General features: G+C 40.2%; 1 protein-coding gene across 1 annotated transcript in view; it reads right to left on the minus strand.

Moving 5' to 3' along the window:
* LOC129000694 (integrator complex subunit 1-like) overlaps nt 1-27785 on the minus strand; it is a 46274-nt gene that overhangs the window by 4864 nt on the left and 13625 nt on the right. Inside the window, exons 7-27 of the mRNA XM_054427655.1 lie at nt 27449-27645; nt 26451-26613; nt 25832-26083; nt 25108-25227; nt 24286-24532; nt 21815-21936; nt 21355-21567; nt 20383-20633; nt 19764-19959; nt 8548-8664; nt 7856-8098; nt 6839-7054; nt 5581-5750; nt 5137-5351; nt 4660-4799; nt 3829-4004; nt 2903-3072; nt 2326-2534; nt 1903-2033; nt 1366-1495; nt 44-213 (exon numbers count right to left, since the gene is read on the minus strand). Coding sequence (XP_054283630.1) covers nt 44-213; nt 1366-1495; nt 1903-2033; nt 2326-2534; nt 2903-3072; nt 3829-4004; nt 4660-4799; nt 5137-5351; nt 5581-5750; nt 6839-7054; nt 7856-8098; nt 8548-8664; nt 19764-19959; nt 20383-20633; nt 21355-21567; nt 21815-21936; nt 24286-24532; nt 25108-25227; nt 25832-26083; nt 26451-26613; nt 27449-27645 — 3848 coding nt within the window. The remainder of the gene's footprint in view (nt 1-43; nt 214-1365; nt 1496-1902; nt 2034-2325; nt 2535-2902; nt 3073-3828; nt 4005-4659; nt 4800-5136; nt 5352-5580; nt 5751-6838; nt 7055-7855; nt 8099-8547; nt 8665-19763; nt 19960-20382; nt 20634-21354; nt 21568-21814; nt 21937-24285; nt 24533-25107; nt 25228-25831; nt 26084-26450; nt 26614-27448; nt 27646-27785) is intronic.

The following is a 27785-nucleotide window of genomic DNA, read 5'->3' on the forward strand; positions in this document are numbered from 1 at the left end:
TGCTAACTTTTAATTTGTAATAATAAAATGAGTCACAACTAACCCAGTAGGTTTAGCAGCATTCTCATTCAAGTGTTTGACGACGATGGAGAGTGTTTCTTGATCAGCATGAGGCGCCAACAGAGAGAGACGGAGATTCATCTTGTCCACTGCCTCCTTGATATCATCAAACCTCACTGCTTCCTCCACGATGTAGTCAGCTATACACGGCAGCTGTAACATTGCGCATAATGTGTTAATTTTCCTTACCTTGGCAATCTGATTCTTCTTATTTCTTATCGACTTTTCAATCCTCTCTCTTATTCCAACCTCGGAATTGTCTTGTCCATTAGGGCTTGATTGTTATCAAAAGGATTAAAGGATTATTTTTTGGAAAGCAAGCTTATCTGAATTTAAGAGTTCAACCTTGCACAAGAAACCCAAAAACTTTACACTATACACAAAAATTAAAATATTTAATCGTAGCTGACAGCATTTTCAACTAAGGAGGGTTCGAGTAGAGAAAATAGATTGGTTGAGAGGATTTTAGTTGGTTTTTTCCGATCTCAAACGTTCTTCCTTTGAAATTGCTGTCAGTAACAATAAAAATTTTAATTTTTTTTTAGTGTAAAGTTTTGTATTTTTTATACCAGGATGGACTCTTTTTCATTCAGGTAAGTCATCATAACACTTAGGCCCTTGTACTCTATGTTCAATTCTTATCAAAAAGAGTTGTTTTTCATCCTAAGGTAACATATACTATTTTACCATCTTAACACGTTGACCGCGCGTGCCGACTTTAGTCGGCGTCGCCAGCGCTCCCAGGTTGCGCGCGCCGACTAAAGGCGGCACCAGACCAACAGAAATATATTGAGTCAGTGTGAGCTTAGCCTCAGACGGAGACGTTATAATTGTTGCTAGCCTGCCAGCTTAGAATGCGAGCTTTACTTTGGTGTAGGTTGGTACTAAAATTTCCCGTAAAGTCCTGTCTGGCAATGCTTTTGTCCCGGTTTCGGGGATTTTTTCTCTTCAACCCACATTACAAAGACACTGGATACGGATCCGTGCAGTGCTACTACCTTTGGGTGTTTCAGTGAACTACATCCACTCTCGGGGTAACGCAGCACAGTCACCACTGCTCTTTTGTGATTTGCAGACTGAAATATTTGAATGCCAATTGCGTTCGCTGATTCGGTTGCGCGCCGGGGCTTCGCCCGCCACTGGGGAGCGCCTGTAAAGTCGGCGCGCGCAGTCAACGTGTTAATTTAAACGTTTTACAGTAGTTAAACATTAATGCCATGATTAGTTACATAATGGTTTGAATAATTGAAAAATTTATTAATTATATCCAATTTCCTTTGCAATGTGATTGACGGTTTCACTGACCTGAGAGCGAGGTAAGTTCAATATATCCTCCACTGCCCCATGCTTGGGTGTGTACTTCTCTCTGCCCTGCAGTAGCTTGGGGTTGCAGGTGAGGGCAATCAGAAAGTCTAGCACTGCTGTTGGGTCATACCTGGACAACACAACAGGGTTGAAAAAGTTGTTAACTCTCCTTAAAATTGTATCTAAAACCCCTAATTGCATGTTATCTCAGAGCTACTTACATCTCTCTCTAAAAAAAGCTTTGAAATTGAAATTATGTAAATACCTGAATAAAGATACCACAGATTGTAGTAGGCAACTAATTTTGCAACAAAGTCGTGATATTTAGGCTGTGGTCATCCTCAGCTTAAACATTAACTTCTAAGTATTGTAAAAGAACATTAATGTACTCATAAAATATATATCACTCACTGGGAATTTTTTACAGTTATTAACCTAGACAGATGTTGAGCTATGAGTAAGGTATGGGTCACATAAAAATCAGCAAACGGCGTTACAAAAAGTATGGTGCATAGAGAATACAAAATTATGACCTACTTGGCTCCAGCTTTAGGACTGAGCAGTCGCTTAGTGCAGTGATGCAATGTTGCCCAGCTGGCGTGGTGAGTTAGTAGAGTCAGCAGGAACGGACGACACACAAACTCTCCCCGGGAGAACAACAGATCCATCTGACAACAGCGACAACCAATATATTATCTTAGATTAGCCTATATTGAATACCTTTATTTTAAATGCTTTACTCTTGTTCTCCATGATAGACTAGTGAGCAGTAAGATTAAGTTTTGTAGCGAGTTTAAAATTTACATGATAAAATTCAGCCAAAAACATAACCTACACAGTTTGAAAAATTAATATTAATAGTTATCAAAAACATACTAAGAATCCTAAAACTTTCAAAAGAAAACAATGATAATTTAATTTAATTTCCAGTAGTAAGCTATATAAACCAACAAGAATTACCTGAGAGGAGGAAGTCTCGCCAATGATCTCCGGCTCCAACTGAACTAACCAATCCAGTAGCAGACCCTTGCGGTTGTCAGAGGACTGTTTGAGTAGGACACTAGACAACGCTTGGACCAGAGTCTTGGAGTCATTCCCTCCCTGGCTGTGAGCCTCCAGCAACAAACGACCTTGTACCTCCAGTCTACTCAGTGATGTCTCCTCAAACACTGCCAACAATACGGATAATGCTGTTGAAACCAGCTGATCAAACTCAGTTGGTCAAGTCCATTAGACTACTTACAACCCCAAGAGACAATGACGCCAGCGTAGTTTAAAAACTGATAATGATTCATCAAGAATGTTGACAGCTATTAAAAGTCGTCATATTTTGGGATATAGCTTCTTGATATAACTAATTTGGAACTTGTGTGCAATTAATTTTGTAAGCAAAACTATTATACAATAACAAGTACGTTTTGCAATACTGTCCCAATAACAGACAATGAACTCGTTATTCCATAAAAATACAAAAATTGTTACCTATCCCTACTCTAAAATATTACTACTTACTTCTCTCAATGTGTCCCAGACATACCTTTCTTAGGATTATCAGTACCAGATTGAGCTCGGAATGTCATCTCTTTGTTCTGATGTTTCTGGATAAGACTCTTCAGTATACCGACCAGAGGTTTTGCTTTCATAGACCTCTGAGCTTCAGGTAACACCACACTCGCTATGAGCAGCACTGATGATAGTAGGTCCGACCTGGAATAATCAAATGTTTAACAAGTCCCCACCGAATAAAATCCTCACTAGAAACCTTTACAAAATATTGATTTAGCAGCTTCATGACAGATTTCACACTATTCCATTGGATGGGTGACCCAAAGGTATACCCTGAAGTGGATGATAGTGTGGATTTAAATTTACACCAACAGATAATATCCGTTTTAGTTTATTAGTATAGTACAAGGTATTAGTTTAAAGTAGTAAAAATTGTAGTCTTTTACATACTATTTTTTTAGATTATGAGATGGACTTATGAGATGTACAGGAAATGGAGCAGAATGTGTGCAAGATAATTGAGATTTTTAGGGTCACTATCATTAAAACAAGGTCGGTGAGGGGTCATGAATGAAGACATCAGAAGGGGGCTGATTAGAGAAGGTTACAAAATGCAGGGCTTAGATGGTTAGGACATGCAAAAATGATTCAGGAAAACAGAATTCTTTAGAGAATAAGAGTTGATGATGATAGAATGAAGCAAACTAAGATACATAGAGAAGGTGAGGGGGACATATCCATGTGGTGAAGATAAAAATGAGATGAAGGAAGAAAATCAAATGTTGAGGGTAGGAAAAATAAAATAGAGTGCTGTTTAAGCAAAACATGTAAACAACTGAAGTAAAGGAATCTATGAGTGTACACCCTTTTTAGAAGCAAACTGCACTTACAGTATATTCTTAATTAGTTGTAAAATCACTAAATAAAATAAAAAAATATAATATTGAGCCAACCAACCTCGTAACAGATGTAAGCAGACGGAACAAGGAACAAGCGATGTGGGCTCGTGACACAACCGCTCGCACAAAGCTTTTGTCCGAGGACGTTTTCTTCATCAAGTAAATAATCAAAGCTGTCAGTATTCTTGGCGGTTCTTTGCTTGTCTGAGATTTGCTAACTTCTGAGGAGAGTGTCTGAAAAAAAAAAATTAAAAACAATCATAGAGAGGTCTTTGCCATTTCATTTTGGAAAAACAGCTTCTGATTTGTTTTTATATTGTGTTTACTTTAACAAGGATAATAGAACACTCATATATTACCTGGGAACTAACTAATCTAAATCCTTAAGACTAAGAATAAAGTAAATTTGTATCAGAACAGAACACACATAAACATGAATGACTGGGACGGTGGCGTCGTCCTGTAATCCAGCTACTAGGAGGTCACAAATTGTGGATATTTATAGAGATGCACTGTGGATGCGATACTCCCTGGTGTGGATTAACGTCCGTACTAGTGAGTACTAATACTATCCGCAGTACTATCCTGATAAATTAGACCAGTGTGTGAATACCAAGGCAAAAATGTGGTTCGGATTCCACTATAACCTGTAGGTCCCATAGTTGTCATTAGCTGTTTGGGCTATTAATTAACAGCTGTGTCTAAGGAATATGACGGCCTTAGTCACTAACTACAAGATCGCGCCACTCATCCTACACTCATCCTTCACGCATATTTGGTTTGAAATACGCACATAGTGGCGTCCCCATCTTAAATAATTGATTGATTGATTTGTTTTTAAAAGTTCCCAATAGAACATACACAACAACTTTTTACACATTAAACTTACTTTTTGTAAAGTCATAAATAGCTCCCTGGTTGTTTGGCGGTCGGATAAACTTTCAGGCATGAGGAACAGTCTCTCAACAATGACAACAGCTTTGTTATCTGTCAGTTGAGTGGTGGGAGGTAGATCTAACGGCATCGGCTCTACAAAAGAACAAATATATGTGAATCACTAATTATTAAAAGTAAGTTTGTTATGTACCAACAGAAATGTCACCTTTAACTATTAATGTTGACATATTTTTTATCACCTTATCTTAACAATTTAACAATTAGGGGTTTGACAAGCCCGAACAATTTTATCTGCTTTTGCAAAAGCAAATACAGTATGTCGGTGAGAGTTAAACCCTTCTTAATTCGTCTTAGATCCAGATTACAACAAAACGGTACTGTAGTCAGGTTTTCCCTAAGATTTCAAAAATCATGATTCCCGGTTTTCCCAGAATTCTCGGTCTGTGGCCACCCTGTCTCTTGTACCTACCAGATACATCCATTGGTGTAATGTCTTCCAGATCAGGTTCTGTACTCCTGGGGGTGTCTTGCACTCCTAGTGCTCTAGCAAAGATCTCCCCTCCCTCCGCTCCCCTCTGGTGTTGCACCTCAACCAACTGTATCATGTACCCCTTGTCTTGCACGGCTTCCACCACAGAAACCTCGTCTGTCAGTGCGGCTCTGTCCAGGGTGTCTAGCAGCTTGCTGCAACATATACAGAGTTTGAAGTTTGATGGATTGGAAAACATTCATAGACATAATTGTTTGTTACAGAATTAAGAAGGATGAGATTTGGTTGATAAAAGATTCCGAGTGGTGCACAGTAAAATCTTTTATTTTTACCGTTTATCTTCATGGTGTGGTTCTAATTTGAAAGTTATTCACATTAAAAAGTTCAAAGCTAGAGTGAATACAGTAATTGTTCAATGGTTACCTCATAGAAGCAACGGGTATCCCAAAAGACTGAATAAACAATATCAGCTGTTGAGGTTCAAGATCAGTGAGAGCCGCATCTACTAGACGAGGGACTCTGGAACGGATCATTCTCAGCTTCAGCCAATCGGGGATTAGCAGAGCCTCCTCTGATGTGTCCACCAGAAAAGCCTATGTGATCAACAACACATAATGTCAACATGAAGTCCCCAACTCAAGTTGTGTGGTAAGAGAAAATCTTATTTTAGTTTCTAACCAAAATTTGATTGCATATAACCTTTATCAACTGAGACAAAAACATAGAATATATAAAAGTTACAAAAAACATGAAACACACAAGGGACATTGACAAAAACTAACGTGGCCGGGTTGAAGTTAAGTCTAGACCGGCGGTCAAGGTGGTCTATGACGTCTGTCTCTGTCTTCTTATTACTGGTGCATGTTTATTCATTCATTGTTTCCCAGTATCCTGATATCTGCATTATAAATGTACTGTAGTTGGATTGGAAAGAAAGTTTATCGTTCAACACATTTTGATGGCCAGTTTTGGCTGCTCTGTATACTTCAAACTCTTCCAGTGTGTTTTTGGTTAAACGGTCCTGTGAGAAAGGTAAAACTTCCACATTATAATTGATATCTGAATAGTTGTGGTTATTTAAAACTATATTTTCTGAAAAATTTGATGTTTGGGAAGCTGTTGTTTTTCTGTGGAAATGTTCTGTGAATCTCTTTGTAAATGAGCGTGAAGACTGGCCAATATAGTAGTTCACTATATCACTATATTCACTATATAATCACTATATTTGAAGGCTGCCAATAAGGTTTGGTAAAAAAGTAACAAATCACACATAAACAGAGTACATACATAAAAAAGCGTAGAGGACGAAAGAACATAAACATTAGCGACATAACCAGGCTGATATGTCTAAACTGGAAGTAAAGGTAATCTATGATGCCTGCCTTTGTCTCCTTATCACCTGAAGATAATTCATCCATGAACTGAAACTAGTTGCCACGACATCAACCAAGGATTACTTTATGTAGGTATTTAAACCATTTTAAAGAATAAAACAGTAATCCGGAGCCTACATAGTTCTTTTAAAAATCAACAAGTTAATGAGGCTGTATTTCAAAGATTTACCAAAAGGGAAAAAGAATTGCACTGAATTGACCGATAATCCAGGAAACTTTCCAAATTATTTTGTTTATGACAAAAAGACAATTCCTTCACCGTAATTAGTTTCCATGATATTACTCACCTTGGGAGTATCTTGTTTGTCCAGAGGAAACCACATGTCCAGCAAATGTTGATACTCTGCTGCCAATGACACACACTGGGGTCCAAACGCCAGTATGATCACCATGGCGTGCACCACCAGTATATACAGGGTGCATTGCTCACCACTCGGCCACGTCACCAGGATCTGGTCTTGGCTCTCCGACCACGCATAAGCCTCTCTCTGCGGCTCTCTAGCCTGCAGACAGTCCGGCAAACTAAACTATCACCCTTCCTAGTAAGTTACTTCAACTTAAATTTTAAGAATTTTATTAAAGGTTTACCTGAATGACAGAGCCTACTTTGTCACTAGAAACACAACCAACTTTACACTATACAACAAAAATTGGAATATTTTACTTCCACTGACATCATTTTCAGCCAAGTAAGGCTTGTGATGGAAAGATAAGTCTTTAAGTCCCAATCTTTTAAGTAAAGTGATTGTGTTTCTTCTGTCAGAATGGACTCTTCCAACCCAGAGAGACCTTTTATTCTAAAAGAAATTCTTAAAGTCTGATCCCTTGCAGTCTGTATTAAATTTTAATTCTTCAAACCATGTATGTTTTTCCATAGCTAGGAATTTTCTGAAAAAACAAATCTCGAAACCGAAACTTAACTTAAGTTTTGATGGTTTTGAGATTTGAGATTCGGTTTTGACACATCACTAGTCTTGACCCCAGGGACTCGGGAAAATATCAGAATTCCCATAAAGTTACCAGAAAACGAGATATAAAATAAAATGTTCTTGATAAGATTAGCATTAGAAGCCATTTACTGCTGATCTTTGTTAACTTCAATATAGCTGATCGTGATTTTTCATCAAGCCAATACGCAAATATTAACATTTGGATTACTTATTTGCCAGTCAATTCTGCAATGTACTATATAAAACCAGGGATAACGTTACCTGCAATAATTAAGACTCTTTAGTTATGTTATAGAATGTGGAAATAAATTATTTTACTGTGAAATTTTTCAAATTTGTAATACATTTACCCACCTTTATCAGGTATGTGTAGAAGATGGAGAGGAATGCGTCCAGGCCAGCGTTGGGATGGTCCTGGGATGGTATGATGGCGTTGATGATTGTCGACCTCTCTACTATCAGAGTGGCCATATCCGCCACCAGGTCCGTCGTCTCCGTCACATCACTAGATGTGTGTTGTGCCAGGAAGTTGAGATACGTCACCACCAGGCCGGGGTCCGTCTCTACCAGACACGCGCTGCGCAATGCGATCACGATCTTGCCGGAACATCAAACATGTTAAACGACTTATTCATGGCTCTATGAGTAAGCAATGAAACAAATCCAAAGAATGACAGTGAAAAATACTCTTTAAAGAGTGAAAATATGATTTTTGTTTTTGTTCTTTAAATCAGTAAAAAAACGTTCTAAGCAGAAATAACGTTGGTTTTTCTCTTAAATGATCCCTTAACATTGTTTGATTGTTTCTCCTAAACAATTTAAATTTCAAAGACAGCCTTAATAAGGAACACAAATTTTGGGAAACCGTAAGACAAACACCTATCAACCACATACTTAAATGAAAGGTATTGATGAGAAATTTCCCAGAATAGTATTAGTTTTGTGCTTGTTCAAATTCTGCTTTTACTCCCAGGGACAGGGTGTGTAGATATGAAGGTGAAACTAGGGGTTACCGATAAAAAAAATAGAATCAGAAACAACCTTACCTGCGGCCGGGCCTCAGGGAAGTGGGGAAGCAGAGGTAGTTGCTTAAGTAGCCAGGACGTATCATCTTTGCCCTCCTCTACCTCATCTTCTGCACACCCTAGCACTAGACGAAGCCCCTGCACATACACATCACATATGCTTATCATAACATATCACAATAAAAATGCAGCAGAAGATTACAACAAATTTTTATAAAATCGAATGTATCAGCTAATGTGTATTTTCCCATTTTGTACTGCTCTTCAAATCCAAAATTTATTAAACCTTATCAAGTAGGCTATATTACTAACAAATTAACAGCATAACTTAATTGTTTGAGGTTCTAAGAAGTTGGTGCTGAGTAGTTGGCTCTATACTACAGGCCAACACTCACAGTGAGAAGTTTTTCAAAGTACTGTATACTTCACAACCTCCTTCCAGAACAATTTGAGTAAGTGAATAATTCAACCACCTCATATTGGCTTCTGCAAAGTACTTTCTACGCAAAAAAATTCACCCAAACATTACTTTAAAAAATTATCAATGAAAAGGTATACAAAATATATTTTTTTATTGCCAACAACAAAACACCTAGTTGTGTACTGTGGCCCTTAGTGTGATTGATGGTGTGGAAACTGATTATGGATTCTGTGGTGATGTGATGTATTGATTGTAATTAAGTGAAATGTGTTGGTAATTGGCTGTTGTGGGTGTTAGGGCCTGGAGGACCCTATCATGTTGCAATTAAGAACGTGCTGCACTCTACTACCATCTTGAAATGACAATTTAATTGGAAACGTTGTTGGGGAACCAGAGGGCGGAAATCTTTACCCAGACCAGAAGCAGGCCAAGCCAGCTTTGATTACTTACCTTTAAATATTAACAGAACTATAGCTAACCTTCCAAACTAAATTGCTAGATAGTGTAAATGGTAATGAATAAAAAACAGGTAAATATCACTCCCTAACTCATTACTGAATCAATTTGGACTCATAAGGCGATTCCTGAAAGAATTGATACTTAAGCCTTCAACGTGGTGATTTTTGCATGTCTAGGAATGATTACCTCGTTAAGCGAGGTAATCATATAATTTGGAATTTACATTTCTGCGAATGGGGGGAAAGCCTGCCGGCTTCCCCTTAAATAATTAAACTAGCCTATCATCCTGGTCTTAGCTCTACTTAATAATTAATTATAGAATCATCCTGATTAAACGAAGGCATGTCGATCTCAGTAAACGGACAATCAGAAAATCCAACGAAGGGGACGGAGGCCGGCGACAGACAAGACCGAGGAAAACTCGATTTCGTAGCTCCTTGACGTTTCTCGAAAAAAGGCAAGCGGCAGACCGAAGGAGGCGCGCCGATCGCAAGGCCAGCGATTTAGTTGTGTGGCACTATATAAAATAGTGGCGCTGAGCGTCACAACCACCCCCCCTCAAGGTTTTTTTTTTTTTTTTTTTTTTTTTTTGGTTAGGGAAGGAAAGTAGAGGTGTGTAGTGTTTCAAAAAGGAAGGTTGTCGCTCGAGTTGCTTCTCCGCATCATAATTTCTGGGTCCTCAGATACCTTTCCCGGTTTGGTTCAAAAGGAAGCCGAGAAATCGATGGGTGAAACAGAAAACCCCAAACCAGTCCGGCTCGACTTGGGACCTTGGGCACCTTTTTTTTTTTGGGGGGATGTGAATGTTTTTGTGATTGGTTGAGCCAAATACGACAGAGATCGGGATCCACCCCCCCTGCAAAAATGAGGAAGGAATGTGGGTTACGACAGCCATGCTATCCTGTTTGGGAAAACATTTGAGCTAGAATTGCATTTTGGAAACGATAAGGTTGGCAACTGCACGCACAAATTTTTTTTTTATTATTATTTTTTTTTAATTTTTTTTTTTTTGGTATGCACTGTTTTGATTTTGTTTCTTGAAAGGGGAAGGTTTGGGAACACTGACTGTTCTGTTCGTTTTTGTTAGGGTTGGAGAAGGCACTCGCAGTTTGGGTTGGTTTGTTCCAGGCTGGCGGTTGTAGAGGATGAGTTGGCGCAGCTTGTGTGGCATAGACTGTTGGTAGTCTGCTTGACGCTTCGCCGCAGTGACTGCTTCGTGGCTTTGTGGGTGGTGTCTTGGAGTAGACGGGTTGTGATGTCACTTCAGGAGTTCTGCGGTCTGCAGGCACTATTGGCCAAGGCGAAGCTGCTAGCAGTGCTAACCAGGATGAAGCTGCTGGAGGCTGAGTCTGGGTTGATTCACCAGTGCTGCGCACTCTTCTCCTTCCTGTCCACTGTTCCATTCACAGGTTGTGTCCACAGCGAGTCCATTTTGCCGGATTTGCTTTCGAGGCAATCGCACTGTTGTGTTACACTGGGACTTACTTCTTTTTGAGGGATACCCCCTTTAAAAAAAAAATATTGTTACTATTCTCAAAGTGCTTTTAATAAATTCATATATATATATATATTTTTTTTTTTTTATTGTGCAGCTGCTATACTGTAAAAAAACTGAGGTTTTAAGTATTACCGAGAATATAAAAATAAAAAAGGGTAACTGTCGTGTTGCTTGAGGGTGGTGAAGGGTAAGTAGCAGGGCGGTGGACCGATCACTGACGGAGTTGGCTGTGATCTATCAGGGGCGTTGTGGATTTGACCCACAATAGGTGCCGGGTAACCAAGGCTGGACTGGTGTGGGTCGCGTAAACCGATTTTTGTCTGTGCTTTTGTGTTTGGAAGGTGTGAAAGGATACAAATTCTATATTAACCCCTTTTTTTTATTTATTTTTTTTCTTTTATTTTTTTTTTTTTTCTTTTTTACGCATGCAAACTGCAATTAGCAAAATTATTCTTGATTTCACAAGCATGCTGCTGTTAACAAAGTCCCGACGATACGGTTTCTCTTTGGATTCGTGCCGGTTTTGTTCTTGTGCGATACACGGGCGTTGATGGGACGGGCAAAAATATTTTCTATTGGAAGCTTGTAAACCTATATATTAACTTAAATAATCTTTGGTTTTTCCTAAGACCTAACTACAGTTACCACTACAGACTACTTAAGTTAAGAAGAAAGGAAGAAAGAGATCAAGGGGATGATAGGAAAGAGTATAGTGAGAGGTTGTCTCCCAACACTCGACTGAATTCAAGGTCGCCACAGAAGGTGCCTCTACTGAGCCCTTTCCTGCAGGGTAAAATTAAAAAAATTAAACATAAAAGGTAAAACACCAGCAGGAAAGTAATTTTTACATAAAAAAAAAACTCAAAACAACTCAGCAGGGGTGTCGGAGACTAGAAGAGGGGGTATTTGACCAACAGCGCACGGGGAAGGGACGTGTAGGGCAGCCCATCCTATGGAAGGATACCCTGAGACTCACTAGTCCCCCGTGCGTTGGCGGTTGAAGAGACAGAGGGTGGAAGACTTAACTTAGTATCACATCGGCACTGCGTTTCTGGTCTGGGTAAAGGGAGTATTTCAAAATTGTGGTTGGAAAAAACGCTTCAATTGAGAGATATGTGCATTTCTGATGAATTTACCTGTGGATGGGTTTATCAAACGTGCTGTAACTGGTGATGAAAATGTTTCTATAACACAAGGCTTTGACCAGACAGGCAACAGCTTTTGATTGATTGAGTCGGCAGCCTTGCTTAAATGATGTTCCTTAAACATTACCCAATCTCCCGTCTTGTAGGGATTGGGCAATCTGTTTAAGTCGTAGCCTTGCTGCCTACGTTGCCTAGCTTTTGTGAGGTTTTGTACCGCCCTTTCCCATTCCTCACGTGAGGATTGTGGGGAAGCATGCTCGTCAACCAATTTGTCCAGGTTCCAATGCAACTCCAAGGGGTGGTACAGGTTTCTACCAAGAAATAAACGGGCTGGGGAAACTTTGGTTGATTCATGTTGAGCGGAATTAAAGGCTATCTGAAACCAGTGCAAGTCCTGGTCCCAGTGCTTTTGATGCTGGTGATGGAAAATCCGGATTGCAATTTTAATCTGTTTGTTGACCCTCTCGGCATGTGAGGGGTTAGGATAATATGGACTGGTGTAGATGTGTTGGATTCCTAGACCCATGCAAAGGTTCCTTACGGTGACGGATTTAAAATGTGAAACGTTGTCCGAGACTAAATACTTGGGTGGTCCAAAAATAGAAAAAACCTGTTTATTGAGAACATTGGCTGTGGTTTCGGCCTTGGTGTTCCTAACGGGGATCATGAGGCAAAACTTTGAGAAGGAGTCAACTATGGTAAGAATGTATCTATTCCGATTGAGAGAAAGAGGGAGGGGACCGATGTGGTCAATGAAAATTTTCTCCCATGGGTTGGTCACAATTTCAGATGCGAGCTTTCCTACCCTGGTGTTTGGGGCTTGTTTGCACCTCTGGCAACTGACGCATGTTCTGACCCTGTTGGAAATGTAGTTCTTGAGGTCGGGTGACCAGAAAAAAGGTTCGATGCGTGATAAGGTTTTGCTGATGCCTAGGTGGGCCGAAGTGGGAGACTGATGATAATATTGAAAAAGGAGGTCAAAGAGCTTAGTGGGGAACACCACTCTTGGTTTGGTTTGGTTTGGCTGTCGGTACAAAAGAATATTGTTCTCGACTGAATAATTTGGGGGTTTTTCATTGGACCGGATTATCTTTCTGAGGTCGGGATCTTCCAGTTGGTGACTGGCAATGTCCTTGAATACCTCGGGAAGTGTGAAAAGGGAAAGGGCTGTAGGTTGCGGCGTGGCGGGCTCTATTTCAGTTGACTCGGAGTTCTCAAAAAGGCGAGAAAGGCAGTCGGCAATGACATTGTCCTTTCCGCGAATATGATAGATTTTAAATTTAAATGAATTGATAAAGGAAATCCAACGGCCTATCTTGCCCATCTGGCGGGGATGATTGAGAAGCCAGGTGAGGGCTGAGCAGTCCGAGTGAAGCTCGAACTCTCGGTGTTCCAGATATTGTTGGTATTTCTGCAAGGCAAAAACTATTGCAAGGCAATCTAGCTGCAAGGTGGAATAATTGATCTCATGTTTGTTTAGTGCTCGGGATGCGTATGAGACCGGAAACAACTGGTCATTGTGTGATTGTAACAGAACCGCTCCAATTGCTGACCCGCTAGCGTCGGTATGGACTACAAAGTCCTTTGAGAAATCCGGCATACGGAGAATTGTGGATGATACTAGCGCTCGCTTTAATGTTTCAAATGCTGCGATTTGGTCAGGGCCGAAAATGAAGGGAACTGCTTTCTTCTTTAACTGGTTGAGAGGCATGGTGATGGTAGCATAATCCTTAATGAATCGAGCGTAAAATGCTGTCATGCCCAAAAAACGAGACAACTGTTTTATGTTTTTGGGGGTGGGGTATTCGTCTATTGGTCTGGTTCTGTCTGGGTGTATGGAGATGGTGTGGTTGCTGAAAACATGGCCGAGAAATTGGATTTTGTTGGATGCTACTGTAATTTTCTCCGGATTTACGGTGAGTCCAGCCTCACAAAGCCTCTGAATGACTGTTCTAACCTTTTCTAAGTGATCCTCAAATGTGGAATCGCTGTAGATACACAAATCATCGAAGAAATTATAAATGTACTTAAATTTGATGTCACCAAAAATTTTGTCTATAAGCGAGGTGAGCACCATGCTACCTGAAGCAAGTCCAAAAGGGAGGAAATTAAATTCATATTGTGCCCAAGGTACGACAAAAGATGTGAAGGGCTTGGATTCTTCAGCAAGGGGAATCTGGTTGTAAGCAGAGTTTAAATCTAGCAATGTGAACCATCGCGCTTGGCCCAAGTGTTGGAAAGCGCTTTCAATCGTAGGCATTGGAGTAGCATCCAACTCCAAAATGGAATTGAGGTTCCTATAATCTACCACCATGCGGGTTTTTCCGCCCTTCTTAGGCACTAAAAACGCAGCTGAGGCGTATTGGGAAGAGGATGGTCTGATCACCCCCTTCTGCAACAGGTCGTCAATGTGCTGTCGCATCAACTGAAGTTTGGGCGGTGCGTATTGATAAGGCTTGTTGCGCACGACCTTATTCTCCTTTACCCTAATGTGATATTTCAAAAGGTTGGTGCGGCCAAGCTTACTAGTTATAGTCTCGGGGTACTGAGAGAGCAAATGTGTGACTGATTGACGCTGCGATTCGGTCAAATTTTCACCCATAGTTGCTGGGTGATCTTGATGTTCGGCGACTGAGGTGAAAATCAGCGGTAAAGATTGTGGTGAACCATAGGGAAAACTGATTGTGTGATTAGCCATGTTTATGACTGCTTTAGTTTTTGTTAAAAAGTCAGAGCCAATCAATATTGGAACCGGTAATTTGTCGGTAACAAAAAATGTGAAGGTCCAAGAAAGATGTTGTATTTTAAAATGAACCCTCACTGTGAACTCAAATTTGATGGGTTCGCCCGCTGCCGAGATAGCAGAGAAGGACGTCGGGTGTTTGCTAACTACTGCCTTGGTGTGACGCTTTAAGTTTCGGTAGGTATCGTAGGATAGTAAACAAAATGAAGACCCGGTGTCTATGAGTGCATCTTTAAACATTCCCTTGAAATTCAAAGTGACGCGGCACAGATCGTTGGTCGGAATACTTGGAGAACCCTTGGGTTTATTGGTCGTGACTGTTTTTCTAGGCACCTGGTTTACGTACTGTGCTAAGGGAGGCTCTGCGGCGCCTAACGGTGCCCCCCTTTGGTGTTTCCCTGCTCCTGACGCGGTGAACTGAAACTGCGACCCGGAAAGGTTTGTTGTGGTGGATGGTACGGCCTAGGCACGTGCTGATGATTCTGGGCAAATGGAAACTGCGGAATGTGAGGCGCAAATGCTTGACCAGAAAAATTTGAGAAATTGCGAGTGTCGCGTCCAGCAAATCTGTTGTTGTTGCCTAGCTGACTTAAATTGTTTGTAGGCCTGAATCGTGAATGTTGGTTGTGGTGATGCTCGACACCGCGCTGCGTGGTATCAGATCGCGAGACGGCCTGCCCCTGTTCCAGCGTGCGGACCACCTGAACCCTGGGGACCAAGGCCAGGAGGTCAGACAAACTACACGCCGCCGGAAAAGCGGCAAGTGCCGCTCGGGTTGGAGCATTGAGACCATTCAGAACAGTGTCCAGCACATCGCGCTCTGTGAAACCTGGGATCAAAAGGGATGATGCAGCAGAAATGCTATCCACAAACTCAGAAAGGGACTCCGAAGGCTGTTGGACCCTATATACCATCGTAGTAACCATCGCGTGTCTGATCTGCGCAGGGAGGAAAAAATCCCTAACACCTCCAACTACCTGTTCCAAACTTGCGCGATCGGCGATTCCTTTTAGCCAAAAGGTCCTTAGCTGTTCTGCAGTGCGGGGAAGAACCGCCAACAAAATGTCTTCATCAATAAACAAACCTAATTTGGTAATACCTGCCACCGAAATAAAAAAATCAGTCAACTTTGACGGTTGGGATCCTGTAGTCACAGGCAAGGCCCCGACGAGGTCATCTAGGACCTTCATCTTTCCCTGAATTGTGCGGGGTGGGGAACGACTTCCTGCCATTGCAGAAGCCACCTGTTGGCCGACGGCAATCGCTGTATCTTGGACCAACTGGGTCCACTCAACTGTAAGAGGGCGTCCGCCGTCGGTTTTCAGAATCGCGATGTCATTTGACGAAATGGTGCTGGCGTTGTCGTGCTTATTTCCAGCAGTGGAAGGCGCTAAAGGGGCCTGCGACACTGTCGCTGTCGTGGTGGTTACGCTAGGTGCCTGAGTGGTGGTTGATCCCCGAGATTGTTTTTCGTCGGTTTCAACCTGGGGAGTGGGACCTGCGTGTGTAAGATCTGGCCTGAAATTGGAGGGCAAGGGCTCAGGTCCACCGTTTAATTGTAGAGTCTTCAAAAATTCGGACAACAGGGTTCTATTTACCGATAAGGTTGGCGATGGCGAAATCCCTAGCACATGACATTGGCTTGTCGCGTCCTGAGCGTTGAGAGTGAAGACCCAGGAGGTGCCTGCTGGCAGGTCCTCGGGGGCATAAACAGTCGAAGGCATGTTCCGTACAAGGAATGTAACTAAAATATTTACACACAAAGTTTTTTTTTTCCTTTTTTTTTTTTTTTACAGAATGCTTTAATCAAAATTGGACAAATACAATCTCTTAACAAGGGGAAAGACAGGCAACGCGCCCAACGCAGAAAATGAAATAGGCCTACATACTAAAATCGATGATCGGACTTTTTCTTTTTTCCAAACTAGAAAACGTATACGGTTTTGCTAAAAATGCAAAAAATTCTATGAAGATCCTCTGGAGTGCTAAATTTGTGCTGACTGTGCAAGGGGGGAAAATATCAACTACGTAGGCAGGGGTGAAAGAGCCTTTTCTATTAAAGGAATCAACTTCTGAAAAGCGTCGCCATTGAAATGGATTCCATCACGACGCCTCGAGTTCCCATAATAGGCATGAAAAAACTGGAATTGACTGAGTTCAAGTGGAAGTTCTATTACCTTGACGAGATTTGATCGTAGGGTAAGCAAAAACCTATTTACCTGAAGCAAACGTGTCATTGCTGGCGTTACATTTCTAATCCTGGGATAATATGGCAAGGTTGTGAAAACTAGTACCATCGTGGGATAATTCAGACGTAATCTTCTTAAAAAGGACAAAAATGCATTCTTAAAGGCTACCAAGTCAGCGTCGGCCAAAAAATCATTCGTGCCTAAAAATATCAGCAAGGGCAAGTGCTCCTGCAAAACTGATCGATTTAACTTAATAAAACCTTGAAGTCAGAAATCCTAGCTCCAGAGATACCCTTAACCAAAACTGGCTGTAAGGTTCCAGCCAATCCAGGATTTGCTTGAAAAAAATTAATAAATCTGACGGCATACGAGTCGCCCAACACTTGAAGAGTTTTAACGTTTAGTGCTTGAGACATGGCGTTGAGGTTTCTAAGGGAAAAGCCAAGCAAGGCTGACAGACACCCAATACGGAAAGAATTGTCTACAGAGTCAACAAATTTAACTTCTATATCTATTGAACCTTAGAATAATTAAGTAACTGACTAAAACAACAACCCAATAAAACCGGTGCTGGCCCATAAAGAATTTCTTTCGATGTCGAGAGAAAAAAAAATTGAGTTCACGGACACTGGTGTTTTTTTTTTTTGCACAATAATAAAGACTGAAATTAATTTATTTTGTTCCTAGGTACCCAGTTAAAAGATGGTACAGTAAATGCCTGTAGGCTCTACCCCACAGTAGGCCTACTATACACCGTACCAAAAAATTTAATCAGTCAGAATAAACCTATTGAAACCATTCACATTCAATTAATAATGATGCATATAAAACACTGGAATAATAAACATTAAACTATATGCACTTACTCACTAACTAACCAACAGTAATCCTATAAACTCAACTTCCCTCCTACATCTAGGCTACTGCTCTGCAGCTACCTTCGGTTGGTCCTACTGAAGGCTAGGCCTTAACGCACCATTTTACTGGGAAGCTAACCTATGGGGCTATTCCAGCTAACTAATGCACAACTACTCTGACCTTTTGTGAGTGGCAACCCAGTTGAAGCAGTAAAAGGTAAATACACTTGAACACATTAATATAAATAAGCAAGTTACTAAATACACTGAATAAATAAGACATAGTACAGTACACATATAACACTGCATTGTAATCTGGGAAAATGACAAGTTGGGCTGTATTTTGGTACAATGATGCTGTATATTTATTTATAATACAAGGCACTGACACATCACTGACTCTAAGGTACTGCTTGACAGTAAGCAAGGTGGTGACTCTATGAGAACAAACAAACTGGCTTTGTAATTTACAAGGAAATCCACCTTACTTAAGCAAAATGCTTATTCAATTAAGTAAAATGAAAAATAGGGACTGATCTGCAATAACCTAGCCTACCTTAAGACCTGCCCCATTAAGTTATTTATGCCAGCATAAATGCCTCTTGATAGGCCTACAGTAAAACAAAACACTAATACACTGTATCACAGCTCCGCAGCATCGTCAACCGCAGCAGACAACATGGATTTAGCTGTAAATAACACAAAACACTGGCCTAAGGCACATATCACCTGGTTGCCACACTCACAGGTCCTCTATTGACATGTTGTGAAGATATAAAAGTTGTAAAAGGAAAAAAAAACTGAGCCTAATTGTTTAGAAATGTGCTAGGACTAACCAATGGGGTGTCTAGCCTAAATACCTAGCAATTGCGAAAGCCATTTCAGGAAAAGCCATAAAAGCCCAAATTTAAAAAAAAACTGAGTAGGCCTAGGCTCCAATCCCATCCTAACATGATTTGGCCTAGGCCTACCTAATGAAAACTTCCAAAAGAGTGCAACTTGTAACAAAGCCGGCCAAAGCTCACTGGTCTAGGCCTAATGTCTGCTACCATATGTGGCCCTTAGTGTGATTGATGGTGTGGAAACTGATTATGGATTCTGTGGTGATGTGATGTATTGATTGTAATTAAGTGAAAATGTGTTGGTAATTGGCTGTTGTAGGTACTAGGGCCTGGAGGACCCTAGTATGTTGCAATTAAGAACGTGCTGCACTCTACTACCATCTTGAAATGACAATTTAATTGGAAACGTTGTTGGGGAACCAGAGGGCGGAAATCTTTACCCAGACCAGAAGCAGGCCAAGCCAGCTTTGATTACTTACCTTTAAATATTAACAGAACTATAGCTAACCTTCCAAACTAAATTGCTAGATAGTGTAAATGGTAATGAATAAAAAACAGGTAAATATCACTCCCTAACTCATTACTGAATCAATTTGGACTCATAAGGCGATTCCTGAAAGAATTGATACTTAAGCCTTCAACGTGGTGATTTTTGCATGTCTAGGAATGATTACCTCGTTAAGCGAGGTAATCATATAATTTGGAATTTACATTTCTGCGAATGGGGGGAAAGCCTGCCGGCTTCCCCTTAAATAATTAAACTAGCCTATCATCCTGGTCTTAGCTCTACTTAATAATTAATTATAGACTCATCCTGATAAAACGAAGGCATGTCGATCTCAGTAAACGGACAATCAGAAAATCCAACGAAGGGGACGGAGGCCGGCGACAGACAAGACCGAGGAAAACTCGATTTCGTAGCTCCTTGACGTTTCTCGAAAAAAGGCAAGCGGCAGACCGAAGGAGGCGCGCCGATCGCAAGGCCAGCGATTTAGTTGTGTGGCACTATATAAAATAGTGGCGCTGAGCGTCACAGTACCCATCCTAAATGGCAATATACATCTTAAGAAGCAACAACGTTACCGCAATGGCCTGCTCCCTGTTGCGGGGTGAACTGAGTCTGCGTAGGAAGTAGTCAAGGATCTCACACACAATCTCTGGGTCCTGCGAAGGTTCATTCAGCAGTGACTGGAGGTGGCTCAGCAGCTGCTGATACTTGTGCTGCTGCCTGGCGCTCGAGCTCAGCAGAAACTCACACAAGCACTGCACTGGCAGGTGGCTAAAACACATGTGTCATGTTACCAAATATTTAATGTAACACACTGGATTTGAATTTGTTCTAAGCGAGTCTTGTCTGGTAAAGGATCCTTGGAGAGTTTAGTGAGAAATATGGATATTAATCAAAGATATGGCCGATATGGGTTCTTTAAAATAACATTGTCAGGGTTACCACAACACAATATTTTTGTTAGGCTAGTACGCTTACCTAAATAAGGATGAGTCCACTTTGGGAAACATAAAGAACTTTACATTAAAGACAACTGTTAACTTTCAACCTATTAACAGTTGAGGTGAAATGTCTTCAAGTACCATGGTCCAAAAGTATTCTGTTTGTGTATAATGTGAAGTTTTTTGTGTCTTCTTGTGCTGCATGTCAATAGAGACTTTGACACCCCTATTTCTTTAAACAATTCATATTTACCTGAGACTAGCGTCAGAGCTGTGCACTAGATCAGCCAGCCAGGGCATGCTCTGTGACGGACCCTGGTGTTGTATGATGTCCAGCAGGAAGTCCGGCTGTCTGCAGCGGCACAGCTGGTGTCCCAGTCTCAGCTGATTGTTGAGCAGAGTCAGCTGTTCCACCACCACAGCGGGCGGTCTGCGAGCATCTCCCTTCACATCCATCCCCGTCAGCTGGGACAGCAGCAGACTCGACTGTTCGTTGATTTCTACCTGTAGAGTGAACCAAACAGTCGGTACTAAGTGGTTTTATTATATGTCACGAGTAATACATTTATAAGGCTTTAGTTGTGGTGGTACACCAGTCACACCAATTATGGAGTACTTTAAAGACTGAAAATGCCAAATATATTTCTACAAAAATTATGAAAGTGATCATCTACCTACCACAATCGTTCTTATCACCCTACAACTTTGAAAAGGACTCTTTGAAAATTAACTTAAAAGAGAACCAGTGGAACATTTCATAAATGGACACTTGACTTGGAGATTGTTCAAAATTTCCTATGCGTATACAAAATTCATGAACAATTGACATACTTTTTCACCATCATCAAAATGTTTGTACGATTCCTAGTTTTCTAGTCCACTGGACACCCTGGTTAATATTTTAGAACACAAAGCTTTGTTTTTATTTAAATACAGTATACATTTTTACCCCAACACATGGTTCACAATAGCAGGACACTGGTGTATTAAAATAAATATTTTCCATATTTTTCAAATATCATCACAACCTCATTAAAGTATGGATCTTTGACAACATGTCAAATCAATTAATTCTCGCCTCGTCATAATTGAAAATGTAGTGACAAGCATTCAACTATTCAACTAAAAACAGTCATTTGGGATATCCATCATCATACAGACCAGAAGGTTGACCTATGGTTCCTACTCGAGCTAGGCAAAGCTCACAGTTGGTAGAGGTATGTACCTTGGTAGAGGCTGCAGCAAGGTGCGTCTCAAACTGCAAGATGGCCTCCTTCTCCAGCGCCAGGACTTGCAGCTCGTCTGGCGCCGCAGGGAACACGAAGTGGTTAGTGATACACATCTCCATGAGCAGTCGCAAAGTGGGGTAATTGTTCCAGCCTACTGCGCCGATCGTTGTGGGGTTGTGCGCAGCCAGCACCAGTAGTAGAGCCCATCCCTAATACATACATGCAACAACATCAAGAAAAAAGGATATCTACACGGATATCTACACCTGAGGTTGACATGAGAAAACCTTGGTTTGACACTTTATCATATCGTAATAAATATTTGTATGATCCCATGTTCCAAAAGACCATAGATTTACAAAAGCACCAAAAATAGTAAATTTGTAGTGAATACATCTACACTACGGCAATTCAAAGGGTAGTTTAAGTGTACTTTTACCCTTAAACAAACGCTACCTTCCAGTAGAGATTGGTGATGGCCAATGTAGGAGGAGTGTAGCCAACTGGCAGATCTATGTTCTCCGGATGGTGGTAGGCACACAGGTTGAAGACTAGATCAAATATCTCCAACTTGTCCACTGTTACAAAATAAACATACAAATTATGACACAAATACAAACATCACTGATATTTTATTAAAAATAGAACTTTTCAGAAACAGGATTGTTATATTTAGTGACCTTTTACTGGGTCTCTACTGTCCCTGGACTTTTCTTAGGTAAGTTAGCTGAATATTTTGCAATTACACTAGACTCCCGATTATCCACAGTCAACAGTAATGAGTGGCTGAGTGATAGTGGATAATCAAAATTGTCTAACCTAAAATGTCTAGGAAACAACAACTTTGACTTTGATCACATAGTTCAGTAAAAACAGTATAAATAACTTTGTTTCACAATAAAAAATACTGGAAATTTTATGTATATGCCTAGTAATAAAAAAAATTAAAACACACACAAAATGTAACTCATTGGCTTTAATTGGTGATCTGTAATCGTGGTAGGCTAAGTGATGTAAACAACGGCAACTCTATAGTCTGCCTACAAGATGATAGACCTCATTAGGCTAAACATCTGTATAACTTTCATATAACTTGTCTTATATATATTTTTTTTATTTAATTTTTAATCTTTTAATTTTCAGCTTGGGGAGTCTATTTACAAGGTCCCTTTTAAAAAAAATTCTGAATGTTTGGGAAAATAAATTTTCTTTCCAAAAAAATCACACTTAATCGTTCCCATATAACTGATCCTGTAAAACAATCTATCTTCTATACTATTATAAAAAAGAGGTGGTTGCTGTATGTATGGGAAAAGTAAACGCGAAAAATACTGGTCGGATTGGGCTGAAATTTGGCATGATGATAGCTCACATTCCCGATTAACATATAGGCATATTCTTATTTCAAAAATCCTTTCGGACTCCGCCCCAGTGGCTCTGGAGTTTCCCATGTTAACCTTATGAGAAATGGAATTATTGAATCTTAACAGCTGTTTCAATTAAACAAGTTGGTTCTGTTCTATGATGTTCAATAGCATTAAAGTTACAAGGATTACCAACAGGGTGCAGCACTATTATTTCTTTTACATTTATGACAACAGCTAATTTGCAACCAAAAGGTGAGTGAGCGTAGCGAACCAACTTCAACCTGGAGGCGAGTGAGCGTAGCGAACGAGCTAACCTGAAGGAAAGTGAGCGCAGCGAACAAGCTCCAACCTAAAGGTGAGTGAGCGTAGCGAACGAACTTCAACCAGGACGTGATTGAGCCATGCAAACGAGATCATCTTGAAAATTAAGAAGTTAAACGGGGCAAAGCCCGCGGGTTACAGCTAGTACTATTATAAAAAAGAGGTGGTTGCTGTATGTGTGTATGTGTGTATGGGAAAAGTAAACTCGAAAAATACTGGTCGGATTGGGCTGAAATTTGGCATGATGATAGCTCACATTCCCGATTAACATATAGGCATATTCTTATTTCAAAAATCCTTTCGGGCTCCGCCCCAGTGACTCTGGAGTTTCCCATGTTAACCTTATGAGAAATGGAATTATTGAATCTTAACAGCTGTTTCAATTAAACAAGTTGGTTCTGTTCTATGATGTTCAATAGCATTAAAGTTACAAGGATTACCAACAGGGTGCAGCACTATTATTTCTTTTACATTTATGACAACAGCTAATTTGCAACCAAAAGATGAGTGAGCGTAGCGAACCAACTTCAACCTGGAGGCGAGTTAGCGTAGTGAACGAGCTAACCTGAAGGCAAGTGAGCGCAGCGAACGAGCTCCAACCTAAAGGTGAGTGAGCGTAGCGAACGAGCTCCAACCCAAAGGTGAGTGAGCGTAGCGAACAAGCTCCAACCTAAAGGTGAGTGAGCGTAGCGAACAAACTTCAACCAGGACGTGATTGAGCCATGCGAACGAGATAATCTTGAAAATTAAGAAGTTAAACGGGGCAAAGCCCGCGGGTTACAGCTAGTTCCAAATAAAATCTAAATGCGCAACTACCGTAGTGATGTGATAATAAAGAATCCCAAATTTTAAGACCACCAAAACTTAGGAAAAGTTTTTGTTTTGTGATTTTAGATTCAAAATTAAGTAAGTATTATTGATCTCATATATGTTATTATGTTGATATGTCAAAATTTGGAGTTTAATTTATTACAGTGCTTTTGTTGTTTATGGGAAATGTTTTTTAGCATTAAAGTGTATTCACCATGTTGTTCATATTATTATTCGAGAGCCAGGAGTTTAATTTATTTTAATTTTGGTTGCATAATAAACATTTGGTTATTAGCTGTATTTTTGTAACTTTAACCAGCCAAAGTTAAGGTTACAAGATTCGGGATCAGATTTTCAAGTTCCGGTTATGAGATTCAAAAATTTCTGGTTTCTACCATCACTACTCTTAACCACAGGTAAAGTACCAACCAGTGAGCATGTTGACGTTGTCACTGGTGGGAATGTTGGCAGCCCTGCGTACCAGCTGATCGGCCAGCTCCAGTGTGTCCGGGGGAGACAGGGGGTGTTCCTTGCTGAGCCCCATCATCAGCACCCTCAGCAGTATGTGCTGCTGTAGTGGCACCTCTGAGGCTAGTCGCATGAACTGCATACGATCAGTCTCCGGCGGCCAGTTGTCCAGCTTGTAGTACTGGTCTGGCTGCTCCATCAGCACTACCTGAAGACAGTAAAAACTTTATGAGAATTTAGTGGTGAATTCCTAAGCTAACTTTTAGACCCAAAATCAAATAAACATTTGAAACTAATGGCACTCCCTACTTTGAGATTGATTTGAAAAAAATGTTAGGGAATTTTCCGTATAGGGAATAGTTATTTTTACTTTATCTATTTAACATTGATGTAACATTTTGTAGCACACTAGTTGCAGAAGGGATGTATACATCAATAGCTTACTCAAGAAATCAGTTCCAGGCAGTTTACGGTACACAAATAGATCAAAACAGAAAGAGGTTGTAGGATTGGTAGAGCGTATTACTGTACCGAACACTTTCATTTGGCAAATTCGTTATGATACTTGGTAAATAAAAATGTCCTGATGCCTAAAGATCGTATATTCTCCATTTTAACAGTAACTACCCTATCCTCTCATAAACAACTTTCAGTTAACTGAGATTATTTTGCTAATTATTGCTCCTGAATATTCTGGATTAAATTAGAGCCTATTGAATGACAAAAATTACAAGGATCTTCATTTTTAATTTTGAAACAATATGATCTTTGAACATGTCGTACCTTGTGTAAGGCGTGTACAAAGTCTGTAGGCGAAGGTCTGTAGATGCGCAGAGCTGTCTCCTGTAGCCACCACACAGCATCGTTCTGTATACCAGCAACTAAGCTCTGCATCTTCTCGCACTGGGGCAATAAACAGGAATCAACATTGGGTAAGAGAACATCGCATGCTAAAACAGTTAAATAATGATATTTTATCAAACACACTCCATAAAAGACATTGGATCTTCACACAAAACATATCAAATACATAAAATAAAATAATACACAAACCAAGCCTGGAGATCTATTCCTCTTTGGCAGGGTAGTTATTAATGCATGTATAGAGTTAAAACCAAGCATAGAGCTAAATTAGATCACAAGAAACACCTTAAATATTCAAAACCAGGTTGTAGATTATTCCATTTACAATTTTGCTTTCAACAGAAGACCTTGACTACAAAAATATTTGCACAAAGTTTACCTTCATACAAAATTACCACATTTCTTATCCACCATGGATTCATATTCACTTTATGTTGTAAGACTTTATGTTGTAAACCAATTCATAACGATGATAAAACCCTATGTGGGCCTACTTTGTCAATGAATTGAATCTTACTAAAACTATTAAACTATAGCATATTATGAACTGATTTTAGACTACAATCTTGGGGAACTAAACTTATTTCGACAGCTTACGATTATTATTATCCTGAAACAATGTCTGCGATACTTGACTACTCACAGTTGGCGGTGGTTCCTTCTTGTCCGGCCGAGCGTAGGTGGCGGTGGCTAGGAACATGCAGAGTGTAATCAAGTCAGCAGTGGCTGTGAAGGCTCTTTGGCTGAACTCACAGTCCCTTGGCAGTGGCTCAGTCTGACTCATCAGTCCGCGGCTGAACACCGCGAGGTTGAGGTCCGACCTCAGGGTGCGCCATATTTCACGCAGCAGCGCTCGTAGGGGACGCAGGTAGTCGTCTCGGTTGAGCAGCAACTCCTGCAAAGGTGAGTTTTATCTTAATGTGAACAAGTTAAAGCATACGGAGCAAAAACGTACCAGAGTGGACCTGTATGGACCAGCTGTGGAGTTTCTTGTATTCAAATAGAAGATATTTTGTATTCAAATGGAAGATATTATGTATGAGCCACCCTTAGAGTAAGTTACTGTTAAAGTCATATTTTCCCCTTTAGATTTTGTTACTGTGGTAGTTGTACCAAAAAAGCTTGATTGTCGTTTCAAAATAACTAAAGAGTTTGTTATTGAGTTTTCAAAAATTGACACATACCATACAGTATTTCATAAAGTTAGTTGTAGACTGAGTACAATTCAGTTACGTATCTTAGTTATGACAATTGTGGCAAACCTGGAAAATATCGGCCAGAATAGTGGCGGCTGTGTCAGCTTCGTACTGAAACATCACGGAGAGCATCGCAAGGTTGTTGGGGTTTCGAGACTGTGACAGTTCATTGTAAATCGTGTGCTTCAACACTGTGGCCAGGTTGTCAGAATGTGCTATAATCAGTTCCCTGAAAATAAATAAAGAATTTTAATTGAGTAAAATAATCTTTTAAATTTGATAAACAAACATAAATGTTTACAAACTAAAATTTCACTTTGTTTAATGACTTGAGTGACATTGGCATTTAGATATTGATATTTTTATTGGATGATGTCATCATAAAACTACCTAAAATATGATGAAAACTTAAGTTTCCAGAACAGTTGGTCAATAAGAATTGTGACTCTTATCCTCTAAAACTTAACAAATTGTATTTTTGACAGTACCAATTCTTTTACTACTCTCAGCAAAATTGGATAGTACAGATTCTATAGAAATGTATTCTTTTAATTGAAATAATTTACCTAAATCCTTGTGTATGAGTTATGTTGTTCAAGCCTTGCTTAATGAGAGCTTTTTACTTTCTATTTTCCAAACAAATCACTAAATAAAAGTTCATGTTATTTAGGGATCTGTTCCGGGTGGAGGACATTAGTTGGTGAACCAACACGTAACCTTTGCCTCGTTTGAGCCACCATCTTGGGCAGGTTAGGTTAGGTTAGGTTCGCCTAGCAAATATTTGTAATGATTAAAGTTTTTTTTAGGATAGTTTTTGTTTATAGCCCCGAGTTTTGACTACTATACAATTCTACAAGTTTCCAGCTTATGCCGAGTCTATTCTTGGTATGTTTTCGGTACTTTTTCACCTGATTATGAGGTCTAATAGATACCAAATTGTTGAGAAAACTTGATTTTCCCGAGCATGATGGAACATGCCCGCAATGATTCCACAAATAATATAACCATCACAAATTTTTTGAACAATGAATAGAGATTTCTTTCTTTAACTTGTGAATGTTTACCTGATACAAGCAAGGTAGTAGTTGACGACCACTTTGCTCTTCAGTCTGATCTTGACCAATGCACTGATCACCTCCACGTCCTTCTGCGTGTGTCCTGTACAGTTGACGCAGACAGCCATGAGCAGTTCCTGCGCAGACCTCAGCAGTTTGGGATTCTGTAGCCACACTTCCAGTCTGGTGGCTGACATCATTCTCACCTGACAATACAGACATTAACTCAGCTGTTGTCGTCAAAGAGTTTATTTAGTGATTATATTTTAAACCCTAGTTGATAACGAATTTTTGAAAAGGGATGGAGTTAGCTATTTTAAGAAGTAGAATGGCAGCTATGCAACTC

This window comes from Macrosteles quadrilineatus, unplaced genomic scaffold (assembly GCF_028750875.1).
Source record: "Macrosteles quadrilineatus isolate MER2022 unplaced genomic scaffold, UCM_ALF_1.0 Scaffold_8__2_contigs__length_117827958, whole genome shotgun sequence".
In the NCBI taxonomy this organism is placed as follows: domain Eukaryota; kingdom Metazoa; phylum Arthropoda; class Insecta; order Hemiptera; family Cicadellidae; genus Macrosteles; species Macrosteles quadrilineatus.